Source organism: Cannabis sativa, chromosome 9 (assembly GCF_029168945.1).
Source record: "Cannabis sativa cultivar Pink pepper isolate KNU-18-1 chromosome 9, ASM2916894v1, whole genome shotgun sequence".
In the NCBI taxonomy this organism is placed as follows: domain Eukaryota; kingdom Viridiplantae; phylum Streptophyta; class Magnoliopsida; order Rosales; family Cannabaceae; genus Cannabis; species Cannabis sativa.
This window is the reverse complement of record NC_083609.1, coordinates 2,354,323-2,368,947: the sequence shown is the minus strand read 5'-3', so window position 1 is coordinate 2,368,947 and position 14,625 is coordinate 2,354,323. Positions and strand designations below refer to the sequence as shown.

The 14,625-nt window shown below is 32.0% G+C and overlaps 4 protein-coding genes across 6 annotated transcripts; 2 read left to right on the top strand and 2 right to left on the bottom strand.

Moving 5' to 3' along the window:
* Nucleotides 1–189: 189 nt before the first annotated feature.
* LOC115724133 (hydroxyethylthiazole kinase) lies at nucleotides 190–3,388 on the bottom strand. Of its 3 annotated transcripts, none has more exons than XR_004013000.2 (4): nucleotides 2,880–3,388; nucleotides 2,034–2,469; nucleotides 615–1,314; nucleotides 190–472 (listed from the first exon to the last, which is right to left on the bottom strand). XR_004013000.2 is itself a non-coding variant. In XM_030653601.2 (3 exons), exons 1-2 carry the CDS (start codon nucleotides 3,327–3,329, stop codon nucleotides 2,074–2,076), a joined length of 846 nt encoding a protein of 281 aa, XP_030509461.2. In that variant the 5' UTR covers nucleotides 3,330–3,388; the 3' UTR covers nucleotides 190–472; nucleotides 2,034–2,073. The 3 variants fall into 3 exon arrangements, 1 of the variants encoding a protein (XP_030509461.2); XR_004012999.2 differs by having other exon boundaries at nucleotides 615–1,303; XM_030653601.2 differs by lacking the exon at nucleotides 615–1,314.
* On the top strand, nucleotides 470–1,583 carry LOC115723364 (dirigent protein 16-like). Its single transcript, XM_030652819.2, has one exon. It carries the CDS (start codon nucleotides 589–591, stop codon nucleotides 1,342–1,344), a length of 756 nt encoding a protein of 251 aa, XP_030508679.1. The 5' UTR covers nucleotides 470–588; the 3' UTR covers nucleotides 1,345–1,583.
* A 788-nt stretch (nucleotides 3,389–4,176) lies between the features above and the next one.
* LOC115724157 (protein PAM71-homolog, chloroplastic) lies at nucleotides 4,177–7,260 on the top strand. Its single transcript, XM_030653621.2, has 10 exons — nucleotides 4,177–4,582; nucleotides 5,088–5,241; nucleotides 5,449–5,632; nucleotides 5,722–5,769; nucleotides 5,948–6,044; nucleotides 6,140–6,303; nucleotides 6,392–6,457; nucleotides 6,579–6,629; nucleotides 6,716–6,820; nucleotides 6,912–7,260. The coding sequence occupies exons 1-10, from the start codon at nucleotides 4,456–4,458 to the stop codon at nucleotides 6,975–6,977; spliced, it is 1,062 nt and encodes a 353-aa protein (XP_030509481.1). The 5' UTR covers nucleotides 4,177–4,455; the 3' UTR covers nucleotides 6,978–7,260.
* A 345-nt stretch (nucleotides 7,261–7,605) lies between these two features.
* Nucleotides 7,606–10,738, bottom strand: LOC115723207 (beta-glucuronosyltransferase GlcAT14B). Its single transcript, XM_030652641.2, has 4 exons — nucleotides 9,949–10,738; nucleotides 9,781–9,856; nucleotides 9,558–9,673; nucleotides 7,606–8,419 (listed from the first exon to the last, which is right to left on the bottom strand). The coding sequence occupies exons 1-4, from the start codon at nucleotides 10,694–10,696 to the stop codon at nucleotides 7,905–7,907; spliced, it is 1,455 nt and encodes a 484-aa protein (XP_030508501.2). The 5' UTR covers nucleotides 10,697–10,738; the 3' UTR covers nucleotides 7,606–7,904.
* Between the last annotated feature and the right edge of the window lie 3,887 nt (nucleotides 10,739–14,625).

Genomic DNA, 14,625 nt, shown 5'->3' with positions numbered 1-14,625 from the left:
AAAGTGAAAACGACATGATTAACAACAGAATATTTTATCCTCAAAAAAAAGTCAAACCTTTTGTGCTTTTCTCTATATTATTATCCAAAAAACCAGGAAAATATCCATCGTTATATATATCATAGTTATAAAATAACATATATAAAAAAATAAAATGAATAAAACATGTTCAAGTCAAAAAAGTTGTAATCTCAGCTGACAATGAAGTCATCATCAACAAAAACCATATTATATAGAAACTAGTCTCATTGTATTGGTGCTGGTGAAATCAACTTGATTAATTTACAGATAATAACTGATAAAATAGAACCAACTAAATCCAAACTTATAACAAACCCATCATCATCATCATCATCATAACTTGCTAAAAATACAAACTTGAACTTCTCCATTAACAGCATAGCTCACAACAACTTCACCACCTTTTTGGGTCTAGTCAACCACTCCCCCCCATGTGTACCAAAATCTCTTACTATAAAAACAAACAGAGAAATAGAGAGTTAACTCACCAACACAAACTCAAAGCATTCCAAGTTTTTCTACAAACCAAAAACACACAAAGCTTTAAGATAAAACAAAACCGAAAAGATGTTGAAATCACAATCAGTCATTACTTTACTCTTCTTGACACTAATTTCTGTTTACAATCCGATTCTTCTTGTGGCTGCAGTTGTTCCTGTTGGAGAAGGAGAACCGGTTCTTGAAATGTATATGCATGACATTTTGGGGGGTAGTAACCCGACAGCAAGGCCGGTCACAGGACTGCTAGGCAACATCTACAGCAGTCAAGTCCCTTTTGCAAAGCCAATCGGGTTTAAAACCCCAGACGATGCAGTGGCTCTCCCCAATGCCAATGGTGCTATGCCTACTGTCAATGGTGTCACTGGCCTTCCTCTCGGAACAGGGTTGGCTGGAACAGCTTTCGCGGGAAATGTTAACAACCAAAACACAAACAACTTACAGAGTCAATTGGCTGCTGATGGTTTGGGACTTGGGTTCGGGACAATCACTGTTATTGATGATATACTCACTACAACTCCTGAGTTGGGATCCCAACAACTTGGAAAGGCTCAGGGTGTTTATGTCGCCAGCTCTGCAGATGGGTCGAAACAGCTTATGGCTTTCACTGCCTTAATGGAAGGAGGAGAGTTCAATGATAACCTTAACTTTTTCGGTGTTTATACTATTGGTACTACTTTGTCACAGTTGTCAGTAACTGGTGGGACTGGTAAGTTTAAGAATGCTTATGGGATTGCTGAGCTCAGACCTCTCATACCTCCTGGCCAAATCTCCACAGATGGAGCTGAAACTCTGCTGAGAATTACAGTTCATCTCAAGTACTGAATAGTGAAAACTTTGTAGTCAAGTGAGAGAGATTCTTCTTTGTTTGTTTGGTTTGTGTAGATGTGAATGGAGAAGGTTGATCAGTGTGTTCTATGGATGATTGTATTTGTTAGAGAGTCCAGTCAGTGTGTCTCTCTCAGTCTTGTATTCCTATCTTTAAGTATTTTTATAGTGTTTTGTGTAATTCAAAATTTAATGGAGATTATAATATTTATATATGAAAAATCAAAGATTTGAAAGAACCCAAAAATCTCACAAAAAGTTCAACCTTATATTATACAGAAGAGAAAGAGTTCCACTAAATATCATCAACTACCAAAACATATTGCAGATTTGCTGATCATGGTTTTTAAAGGTCTGTTTACAAAGACAAAAGTGGTGATGAAATCCTAATCCCATAATGTAATCAAGAGATAAAGTCAAATCAGATAGAGCAGTTGAGTAAAGTGGTTCAGAAATTGACAGCTGTGGAAACTGGCAGCTTCCAAATAGATATTGCTCAACAAAAGGTCATCTTTTACTTACAGATTCAAGATAGAAGAATTATGCATTTCAATGATTTATAAAATCTAAACAATAAACAAAAAAATCAATGAATTTTAGCAATACAAACAAAACAAATTCATTCCTGTAAATTGCTATACACAGAAGCATTACTATAAAATTATGTATTAGCAAAAATAACATACCTATCCAAAAACAATGAGTCCCTCTCTCTCATTGTTCAATTCAATCACAAAAGGTGGTTATTTTGACATGTGAAATTAAAGTAGCTTCATCAAGTCCATAGAGTGAATCAATCAAGTGCATCCTCAATGAAGCTGGACCTTTGGCCAACCTCATTCCCATCTCACCGGCAACTCCAAAAACCGATAAGGCCAATGCTGTGGCTTCAAAGGCATTGGAAGGGTCCACGGCTACGAAGGCAGCTATAAGTGCTGTGACAGAGCAACCTGTTGCTGTAATCTTCTGCATCATTGCCACTCCATTGTGAGCTCCAATAACTCTTTTTCCATCTGTAACAATGTCAATAGCTCCAGACACTGCAACTATAGCACCAGTAGCTTGAGCCAGTGACTTAGCAGCTTCAATGGCGTCCGTTGACTCATGAGAGCTGTCAACACCCTTTTGAGTAGTATACATAATAAAAATCAATACTTTATACTCAAATCAGATGAAAAACACCAAATTGAGAAATACCCATTTGTTAAAATCGTGAAATATACTCAATTGATTTTTTTTCTTGGTAAATTAAATTAATTTACCACCAAATTTTATTATGGGCTAAGTGTAAATATAAATCCCACAAGTCACACCGACTGAAGACAGAATACACACATACAAATCTCTCATTTTCTTATAAATTTAATTACACTAAACACAATATTTAACCAAAATTATCCAAAGATAAAATTTTAGCAATTGGATGAATGAAAATATAATAAAAAACCAATACTTTAAAACTAAAATTAGATGAAAACACCAAATTGAAACATACCCATTCGTTAAAATCGTGATAAAACGTCAATTATTACCTTGGTGGGTTGAACAGAAGCTTTGGAAAGAGCCAAAATCTCAGACCCATTTCCCCTAATAACAGTGGGTTTGAGTTGAATAAGCTCCAAACAAGCATTCAACCGAAAACCGGAAGCTCCGGCAGCGACAGGGTCAAGAACCCAAGGCTTGGAGGAGTTAAAAGCGAAGTTTGCGGCGGCTTTCATGGAGGGTAGCCAGTCGGCGGAGAGGGTTCCGACGTTGAGACAGAGAGCGTGGACGTGAGGAGTGAAGTGGGGTATTTCTTCGAGGGTGTGTAGCATGGCGGGTGATGCGCCGGCAGAGAGAAGCGTGTTGGCCATCAAATCCATGGAGACGAAATTGGTTATGCATTGGATTAGCGGGGATTGGCGGCGTACGGTGGTTAACATGGTCCACGCCATATCGGCCCATTGATCGGACGGTGGCTCTACTTTGGGTTCGGCTTCCATTGTTGGTGTTGAGTTTTGGGGTGGTAATGAAATAAAATACAACAAATTAAAAATGGAATTTGTCGAGTTTTGTCATAAGTAGCAAGTATAATGATTAACCAGTTGCCACGTGTCAAAGGTACATGTATAATTAATTTAAAAAAAATAATTTAATTTTTTTTAAATTTAGTTTTAGGTAATTTTCTTAATCATTACTTAATTTTTAGTTTAATGATTTAAATTTTTATTTTTTTAATATTAAATTATATAGGTAGGGCTCACGTAATAATTGACTAAGTAATAATATTATTATTTTACTTACCGTATGATAAAAATACTTCAAGAGGCAAAGTCCTAAATACTTAAAAATACTACAAATACATAAAAATATGTCTTAAAAATAAATAGGATTTATTTCCAAACTATATTCCTTCTAGAGTTTTGTGTTTTGAACTTTTTTTTGTTGCGAAAATTCTCCTTAAATTATAAAAAGCATTTGCAAATATCCTTTGTAAGTGCATTCTGATCATTTATTTAAACGAATTGTTGATATAGTATTAACATAATGTTAGTCTGACCCAATTCAAAAATTCAGACAAAAAATAAATATATAAATAGCAATCCAACGATATATTATGAGAGTATGTGTGCGCATTCTTAGAGCTATTATTTATGTGGAGCTATTATTTTAAATTTACTAATAGTTCACTTACCAAAAAAAAAAAAAAAAATGTACTAATAGTTCAGTACACAAGAGATTTTTACAGTAATTACAAATATTTATACAAATAATGACATACTTGAGAAGAATTTCGAGTTCCGTTTTTATCTCCAGATGACACGTGGCAGACAGTCAAAGCCCCACCCTCAGATCGAAGAAACTACCAGAAAAACACCCAAAAATTAATTCATTACTATATTTCTAAGCTACGACTCTTCCCATATCCAAACTCTCTCATACAAAAAATAAAAAAATCCAAACTTGTTCCCTTTTTCGTTTTGGGATTCCTTCAAATAACAAAATCAATAGAAAAAAGATCATATTTTTTTGGTGGGATTTTGGAATATTTGATGGAGGAGCTCAATTTGTGAAAATAAAAAAACACACTCCATAGAAGAAGAGTAAAGAAGAAGAAGAAGGAGCAGAATGCAGAAATTGGTGGCTCCTCATAGTCATAGACCAATTGTATCAAGAACAAAGCTTCCCTTGTTAGCTGTGGTGGACACTCTACCATGTTGTGCCACTCTTTCTAAAAACGCCATTTTTACTTCTTGTAAGTTATCCTCACTCAATTTGAATTCTTATTGTAATTTTGAATTAATGAGCTTATTTTCATTATAAAGCAAGCATTTTGCTTGGTGGGATTTCTGAGATTTTGGGTTTTGGATAAGTTGGATTGAAATGTTTTTTTTTTTTGTTTTTGAGACTTTGTCTATCTGGATTTTGAAGAATTTAGATTTGATTTAACCAAATTGGCTGAATGTAAGTTAATCTTGTTTGCTTAAGTAGATAGTGTGCATTTTATTGATTAATTTTACTTTCCTATATGGGTTTTGAAGAATTTAGAGGTAATTTGAGCTTAAATTTGCTGAATTACAGTTCATTGAGCTACTTCACACAAGTTTGATTGGTGCCAGATAGTTAGGACAAAGGTTATGGTTGAGTTGCATTGTATCATTCTATGTGATCCTTTATTTTGATGAAGGTTGATTCTTAGAAGCAAATTATGTTGAAATGGGACTTTGCATTAATTTACTGTCTTTAACTTGTTATAATAGTAAGATGTAGAGAGCTCTCGAGTTCTTTAAGTGGCTCGGTTCGAGTTCAAGCATCTAACGCCAGCATTGGATCGGGGGGATATGATGGAAGGGAGGATAATGAGAGCAAGAAACTATTTACCACAGGTTCCTCTAGTGACAATGCACCTGAAATGTGAGTTGTTCCTATAAATTTCAATGTCTAAAACTCACAGAAACTTTTCTAAGAATTAGTGATGATAAATATAAAGTCTGTTCAGTCCTATAGTGTATTTTATACATGTGAGTCTGCCTATTGTTTTCGTTTTGATTCTAGCTCGTTTACTTGTTCATAAATTCGTCTTAGGGAAACTCATATGCCAACTTTTTGATCATTTCACAGTCAAAAGCCACAGAACCAACTTCCTTATCCCGTCGCTATTGCTTTTGTGCTGGTCGGTTGTGGTTTGTTATTTTCACTCATTGCCTTTGTGAAAGGAGGACCATCATCAATTTTAGCAGCAATTGCAAAGTCGGGTTTCACCGCTGCATTCTCATTGATATTTGTGTCTGAAATTGGGGACAAAGTAAGTAAGACTACCATGAGATACTGTTTGCTTTCTAGTTTCCTTTTGATGAGTTAACTCTTAACCGTTTTCTTTTCTTTTTTCGGTAGACATTCTTTATTGCTGCACTCTTGGCCATGCAATATGAGAAAGGGCTGGTATGGATTCTCCTACTAAAATCTTAAACTCATAAAAGTATGCTAATTTCTTTATTCATCGATTTAATCCTGTGTACTTAAAATAAAAAGTATCATGTGTCATTTCACAATGCATAAATACATAAATGTTCATTCTTTAGAAACTACTTGCTCTTACACATTATGTGACATTGATCAGGTTTTGTTGGGCTCAATGGGTGCTCTTTCACTAATGACAGTTCTCTCGGTTGTCATTGGGCGATTATTTCATTCTGTACCAGCTCAGTTTCAAACAAGTAAGTTCTTAGTAGTTAGCCTGCATCTATACCCGCTTATTGTTTCTTTCACAGCTTATTTGACATCCATTCTCGATTTTCTGTCATTCCAACAGCCTTGCCAATTGGAGAATATGCAGCTGTAACTCTTCTACTGTTCTTCGGTATTAAAGCATTAAAAGATGCATGGGACCTTCCATCGAGTAGTACCAAGAGCGGTGACAACAGTAGTCCTGAACTTGATGAGTATGCCGAAGCTGAGGAGCTTGTGAAAGAAAAGGTTATGCTCTGGCCTAGAAGCATTTTTTCGAATCTACTTTTTCTGTCGATTATGTTCTTAATTCCTCTCAATTATAAATGTGTCTCAGGCATCAAAGCGACTCTCCAATCCGCTGGAAATTATTTGGAAGTCATTCAGCCTTGTATTCTTTGCTGTAAGCATATCTCATTCCTTATATGCAACAAGATTTCTTTCAAGGCTACTATTTTTGCATAGATGAGTAGTATTGTTCCTCAAAGATGATACTTTAACTTTACAATGTGGGGTTATTCTAGGAATGGGGAGATCGTTCAATGCTGGCAACAATCGCTCTTGGTGCCGCACAGGTTGGATTTAGTTCTTAATAACGAGTTCTGGATTTGAGTGTCGATTTTCCCATACCATACCAATAATAGTTTCCTTTCTTCTGTAGTCTCCGTGGGGCGTGGCAAGTGGGGCCATAGCCGGACACCTACTCGCTACAGTTATTGCAATCATAGGAGGGGCATTTCTCGCCAACTACATTTCCGAAAAATTGGTAAGAGCCACAATCTTCCCCTCACATGAAAACATACAAAACATTCTTGTTTTCAAGATTAAAATGTGACTAAATTCTTGTCCTTAATCAGGTTGGCTATTTGGGAGGTGTACTGTTTCTAGTTTTCGCAGTAGCCACATTTTTCGGAGTTTTTTAGAACATTTTTTGCACAACTCAGAGAATGTAGATGAGGAAGAATTATATTCTGCTTTTTGGGCTCTTTTTGATTAGTAGGAAGGAGGCATTTGCAGATTGTTTACTCTTTATATGGCTTTGTTACTTTCTAGTTTCTTGTAAGGAGAAAAGGCTCCTCTTATTGAAGCTATAGACTAGTTATTGTTAAATTAATAATTGAAAAGTACTAAATTATATTTCATGAACTTTTTATGTTATTAAAAATTCTTTCTAAATTATTAAAATTATTGGATTTAAGGATTTAATATGACGATTGTCCATATACCAAATTGTGCTCTTAAATTTTGATATCTCTACTAAATCATGTTTCTTGAAATTTAACATATAGTAAATTTTTTATCCATATCAGATTTTCTTTAGTAAAATTAAACAAAAATTTTAAAATTCAACAATTTCAATAGTTTAAGAGAAATTTCAACAAAGTGAAAAATTCAAAGAACATGATTTAATATGTTAAAGTTAAAGGAAAAAATTCCATGTTTGGTAGGAATGAAAAGTGAAGAAAAAAGAAAATTGAGGTGAAAAACAAAATTGCCTTCTTCAAAAACTTGTGTAAAATTCATACTACTGAAAAATAAAGGCAACTGATATAATTCAACACTAAATATGATAAATTAAAGCCAATTCCAGTAATGTGGTCACATACATCTTTAGTACAACATGGTATGATCAAATCATCTTTGTAAACATGGTTCTTTACTCAAATCTTAAATGGCAAAATGAATTCTATTTTCTAGTACCTGTAATGTGAACAACACCTCTAACTCGAATGAGCCTATAAACAAATCTAGTGTGTTCCTAAAAGAATTGACACCAAGTAGTTAACATGGTTCCAAAAATTTACAGCAGGTGTTAAGGGCAGCTCTTGATACCCTTCATTTCTTGGTAGTCATTCAAATATGCATCTATTAGTTGTTGAGGTACCGTTAGAGAGCAGCTTAACAATAAGTTTCTCGAGTCTTTTCGCACCTAGACCAGGCCTCAGAACATCAGCATCTCCCCATACCGAGCACGTGCTGTTTCTAGGCTCACCTAAGCACCAGCCACCAGGCACGACATCACCTCTGCCTCGGCTTAAAATTTCTTGGTCGATACGGTCAAGTAATGGATCATTCAGGTTGAATTTAGAAGCGAAGGCTGCCCCACTTTGAATCATTGGATCAAAGTCATCGGGAATGACCTTACGGGGCTCCTCCTTTGGGGGTTTGTCGAAGTTGGCATATTGTAGGTTGTGGTTTACAATGGTTTTGTTGAACTGTCGAGAATTGCATAAAATGGTGGGGAAGTAGCTGGAAAGTGCTGAAGGTGTGTTGGAAAAATACATCAACAGAGTTCTAGGGAGGTTATCCGTACCTAGAATGCAGAATTCAATAAGATTACGGCTGTAAATGGCAAACGATGAACCTGCACAAAAAATTGGCATCAGAGTTAGACATTTTTAGGAGTATAGATTGCCCATGACTAAGTAGTGTATACAGAAATAAACAAGAAGGTTGGTAAGGAAAAGATGAAACATACAAATTAGCTACAAAAAAGGATCTGTTAATGCAGTCAAAGAAACCACATTTGGTCATATGTGAGTTGCAAGTTTTCTTTCTCTTTTTTTTTTTTTATTCTATTTTTCTTTCTCTTTTTAACTAATTGCCAGTGCCCATAGGCTGTAAACAACGACCAACTTTGTTTGCACCGAACTTCTAAATATATGTCATCACAAACAAAAAGTTTATACATGAAGATCAAAGTGCCACAGTACTGATCTCAATGGAACTTTATACACAGATAAGATTCCGCCCAAAAACTTGGCAGCTTTGAACACCAGATTGAACAAAACCACTGTTCACTCACTCTAGGTTCCATAAAACTCCACTCAATACAGATATTTCCATTAGAAATCCAGCATTGAGAACCAACAAGCAGTAACTAGCAGATACCACTTTCTGATTTTAAGATTCGAAAATGGATAACTCGTTCTCATAATAAATTCACCTCTAAACCAAAACAGTGAAACCAGAAAACCAAATTTCAAAATCATTTGCAACAACAACAACGAATTTAGACCAGCATTTAGTGAGCCTACATTTGCAACCGTTCTAGGTTCTTGCACAACTTCATATCAACCAGCAGAACCATTGCTTCAACTCCCCAAATTTTAAATTAAAACCTTACATATCCATTCAGAAACCTCAAAATAAAAGCTCTAACCTTTTTCCTCATTACAATACTTTCTAGAAAACTACACATTACAGATTAACAAATAGAAATGAACGATTTTAGTTCCACATATAACATGGTCATATCTCACAAAGTAAAACCTCAATTTGTACTAAAAGCTGGCTCTGTTACTCTACTGAGAAATGACATAATTATTTACCATTATGCAATATGTTAACTATGTAACCTATACTAAGAATTTTCACCATCATTAACTTCTTAGCTAATCTCTGCAAATTCCAAATGCAACTCAAACTAGCTCACAGAAAACTCAAAGAGTTACCCCAAAAGCACACACTGATGAAAAAAAAAAAAGAGGAAGAAGCAGTACCTGTAAATAGTTTATAAGCATTAGGCAGTTCCCTCTTTTGTGAAGCATAAAACATTGATGATTTCTCTGATAAATAAAGCCCTGGATCTACAATTATGGGTTTTAACTTCTTAGACCTGTAACAGCATAATACAAACACAGTCCAAAAACTTCATCACTCATCAACTTCAATCACATCAAAATCAAAATCAAAATCAAAATCAAAAGAAAATATTGATCATACTCTCTCCAGCCAATGTAGCTTGAATGACTCACAAAGTTGAGACTTTTTGGCAAGTAAGACAAAATGTGAAGAAGATCTGAACAAACCCAGAAAAACCCAAATCAAAAATCCAAAAAAATAAATAAATAAATAAACAAAAATCAATCTACAATTGAACAATATCCGTACCATCCTGAGTAACGAGTGGGTAATCACCGGCATTGAGACTGATAAACCAATCCCAATTCGAAGCCAACCTAAGAAGCATAGAAGCACCATGAAGAGTAAACGAAAGAGACGAAGATCCTTTAGGGTAAACAAAATCAGCTTTTCCAATCACATCAACATTCTGAGCAGCATTAAAAATAGGAACGGACTGAACATTAACGGCAAGACGATCCCTCTCAGCACGAGAAGCAAATCGATCCAAATGAAGAAGATAACGGTTTCTAGGATGATAAGTAGCAGAAAGCAAACGAATAATCCGAGCCGAATCTCCAGTGGAACCAGAAATAAGGTAAGCAATCGAAGGCGGAGGAGGAGGATCGGAAGGGTTTTGGGCGTTGTGGAAATGGGTCTGGGTTTTGGGGAAGAGAAACGGGTCGGGTTCGGGTCTGTGAATAGTAGAAGAAGAAGAAGAAGAGAAGAGAGAGAGAAAGAAAACGAGAGAGAAGAGAGAAGTTGCTAAGACTACAGAGAGTGTTGTTTTTGGGTCTTTGAGAATCGCCGTGGAAGAGAGCTTGAACGACGAAGACGACGACGACGGAGGAAGAGGAGGATGATGCGACGTCGTTTGGTGTTGGGATTGCATTGTTTGGTGTTTGGAAACGGATTTAGATTTGGACCGGACAAGGATTCGATTTTCTCGTGTTTGCTTTTTTCTTTGTCTTTCTTTGCTTTTATAGTAACTGATTTTTCTTTTTTTTTTTCTTAACATTCGTTTCTTCCTTGTGTTGTGTTTGTTTTTTTTATTATTATTATTGTAATAATAATAATGAAAATTAAAGTGACTAAAATTATTTGGAGAGTATAAAGTACACACAAAATCAAAGAAAAATACTAATAGATATGCTCGTAGCTAATCCTGTCTTAAATGTCATAAAATTATTATTATTATTATTATAATTAAGTATTATTATTGGTGTAATTTTATATAATTAAGATATGTTATTTTAGAGACACGATTTTGTCTTGTGATGTATTTTCACGGAATGTATTTCGTGATGTACGGTGGCCGTTAGATAGGGGAGTTATTTGATCTGAGGGCTGAGATTGATTTAGGGGTATTTAGGGTTATATGTAAAAGTACATTATGGGACAAAATTGTCTCCCTCTTATTTTAATATGGAAACTAATAAAAAAGAGAGCAATGTTAAAAGGACACACATAGTGACTGGTACCTTTATAAAGTGTAATATTATTATTGATACAATTTAATATCAAATCTCATTTATTTTACTTTGATAAAAGTTATAGAGAATCGTTAATTAATTATAAAGCGTCAACTCATAATAATACTAGGTATATTGGTGTCTCGTAGCAATGCTCTAAAAAAAATACAAATACTTTGTAATTTAATGCTATAGTCAAATATAGAGAATTGTTAAAAGACATCACTGTGTCTAGCACCATTCTCAGTGGCATACTGATATTAGTATAATTAATTATTGAGTCTCATATAATTTAATAAAATAACATTTAAAAAATATTGCAAACCAATCGTAAATGCTATCTATAAAAGATGTTGGACACCCCTAGTACTTAATAACAATAATCTTAAATATACTAATAAAATAATATAAATATTATAAATAAAAAAGTAATATGATACAAATTTTATATTAAATCAAAGTTAAATTTATTACAAAATTTGTTATATATTAAATTTACATCACTTTCTACACTATTAGAGTATATTTTTTTTGTTAAATAAGTTATATTTTAATTTTCCACCACTTAATTATATTTGCATTAGAAATGTTTTAACCGTTTGCATCATTATTATATTATTTTAGCTCATTTACTAGCCAAATGTATTAAGTTTTTTATAGGAATTTTTAATTTAAATTTTATTAGTGTTCCTATAACCATTAATTTTTTATTTATTTATTTTTTTGTTAAAAGTAACCGTTGATTTGTTGTTTTAATGAAATTTCTTCTTTCAAAAAAAAAAATAAAATAAAATTGAGATCTCACATAAAAAAATGATGTAAGGGAGAATTTGGATTGAGCAACAAAGAGATTTCCTTGAGAAGTATTGGGAAACCTTCTATATATTTATAATTGACTCAAATGGAAGTCTTTTGGGAGAGATTTCACCTAAGGTAAAGCAAAAGTTTGTCATTCTTGAATTCCTACTAATTATAATAGGGAATATTAAGAAATATGGAGGATTACAATAAAATATATAACATACAAATAAAATAATTTATCAAGATTATATGGGAAGAGAAAGAAAAGATTACAACTCTTTGCAATAATGATACATATGAATATAAACAAGAGGAAAAGATCTCTCAAAAGCTTAAATAAGGTTAATGGTCTTTATCATAAAAGTTATTTTCTCCCTCACATAAACATTTAGAAAATTTCTAAAAATACTTTTAAAGATTTATTAAGCCTTATATGCTCATTGTAGAGTCTAAGAATGATCATATCTTCACAAGTATCTAACTACAACAAAAGTGATATCAATCAAGAGTATCACAAATAAACAATATGATTTCTATTTATAGAGTTTTCACTCTCATATAAACATGAATGACCACTATAAAATTTTTTATATTACCAATTATAAATTAAGCATTTATGGTATTAATAGAGTATTTTGGAGGAGTTTTTAGCTATTAGAAAAACTCACACACATTCAAAAACGCATGCAATTGTATGCTGAAAAACGCATACTAGTTATATTTTTTTAGTTTTGGTCAATTATTCTTCAAAGTGTTTCAAACCAATCTCACTTGATTTTGAACTATTTTTAAATATATTTATAATTTTACGACCTAAAATTTTTATTTATAAAAATTAAATTATAAAGTTTTAAAATTATAAAAATATAATTTTTTCTGTAAAAAGTAAGAAAACTAAAAAACAATAAGAAGTCAATCTGATACCTATAAATCAACTATTGAACAACTAAAAATAACTTTATGACAGCTATCATACAATTATAAATAAACTATAAAACAACTAAAAAAATAGTTTATTATTTTTACTAAAAAAGTATTTTTATAAATAAAAAAGTTCGAAGCGTAAAATAAAAAAATTTATGTATTGATGTGTTTTTCTAAATTTTTAGTCTACTATGTAAAATTTTCTTAATTTTTCGTATGAAAAGTATTATATATTTTTATTTTGGTCCTTATAATATATATCTTTTCAATTTTGTCATCACATGTTTTTTATTTTTGTCCAAATAGATTTATATTTCCATTTATATCTTCATATATTTTTATATTTATTACCATAAATCTTTATTTTACATTATTATATTTATCATCACATATTTACTTTTTTTGCCCTATAAAGTTTATTTTTCATGTTCACTTTGTTTTTTATCTATTAAAGCAAAAATTCTGTCCTTATTGCTAAATTTTTCAAACTGGGCCAACTTCGATCTTTCATTATAGCCCATTTTGATTAAGCCCAGGTTTATTTTCTTCACATGTTTAGGAAATTTTGTTGATGATTTAACACACCTATTAATATTACGAGTTGGAAACTTTTTATAATTTTATTAAATTTGTAATGTACAATTAAAATTAAAAGAGAATTAAAATTAAAGGAAAAATTAAAAAAGAATTAATTTGATTAACATAAAAATTTATTTGGAAATTAAAATTAAGATTAAAGGAGATTAATTTAGTTCAAATTTAAATTAAGAAATCGTTGCACAGTTATCAGTTTCTTAATTATTGGGTTTATTTTTAAATTTTTTGAAATTTGAATGAAGCTAATCGTGTAAAAAAAAATTCAAAAATTAGAATATACGATTCTTTAATTTAAAAAATGATTGTTTAATTTTTTGGGTTTATTTTTTGAAATTTGAATGAAGCCTAATCGTGTGAAAAAATTTCAAAAATTTGGGATATACGATTTTGAAAAAAAATTGTTTAAATTTTTGGGTTTAATTATTGGGTTTATTTATTTGTTAACGTTTAACGTTAACAGTCTGTTAAGTTAATCGTGTAAGGCTAAACAACAATTGCGATAGACACTTTTTATATATAAAGATTTATTTTTTTAAAAAAAAAATGAACATAGATAATATCTTTGGATATTCAACGTGTTGTTAACATTTTCTTTTTGTTTTTTTTTTTCATCAATTTCAACAGAATCTGTAACTAAATAATTTAAAATTAAGAATAATAATGAAAAAAAATGTTTTTTCTCAAAATGATATACTCAAAAAATCGTATTGTGCAGTATATTGGTAGAGATCGTCTTTATTGGCATCTTTTTTTGTTTTGGTTAAGTGTTCGAAACTCACACAACCTCCAGTTGAAAGGGTTATCTGAAGGCTAATTTACACTAGGTGATGTTATCTATGTGATGGGAATCATTAAGGTAATTACCGATGATCAAATTCCAATTAAAGCAATCTGAAGTATAAAGTTCTGACATGTAATTTCGTAGATAGGTATAATTTTTTTTTCTGTAAACAATATTTACAAAGGTTTCAGAAAAAATAAGAAAAAAAAACAATATTTACAAATGTGTGAACAACTATTACAAATTTATAAATAACTTTCACAAATTTGTGAGCATCTTTTGCATGCTTGCAACTAACATTTATAAACACATTATATTTGTTTTTATTTACTTTTTTTTTTTTCATGTTTAGATTCAAATTTATAAAAAGTA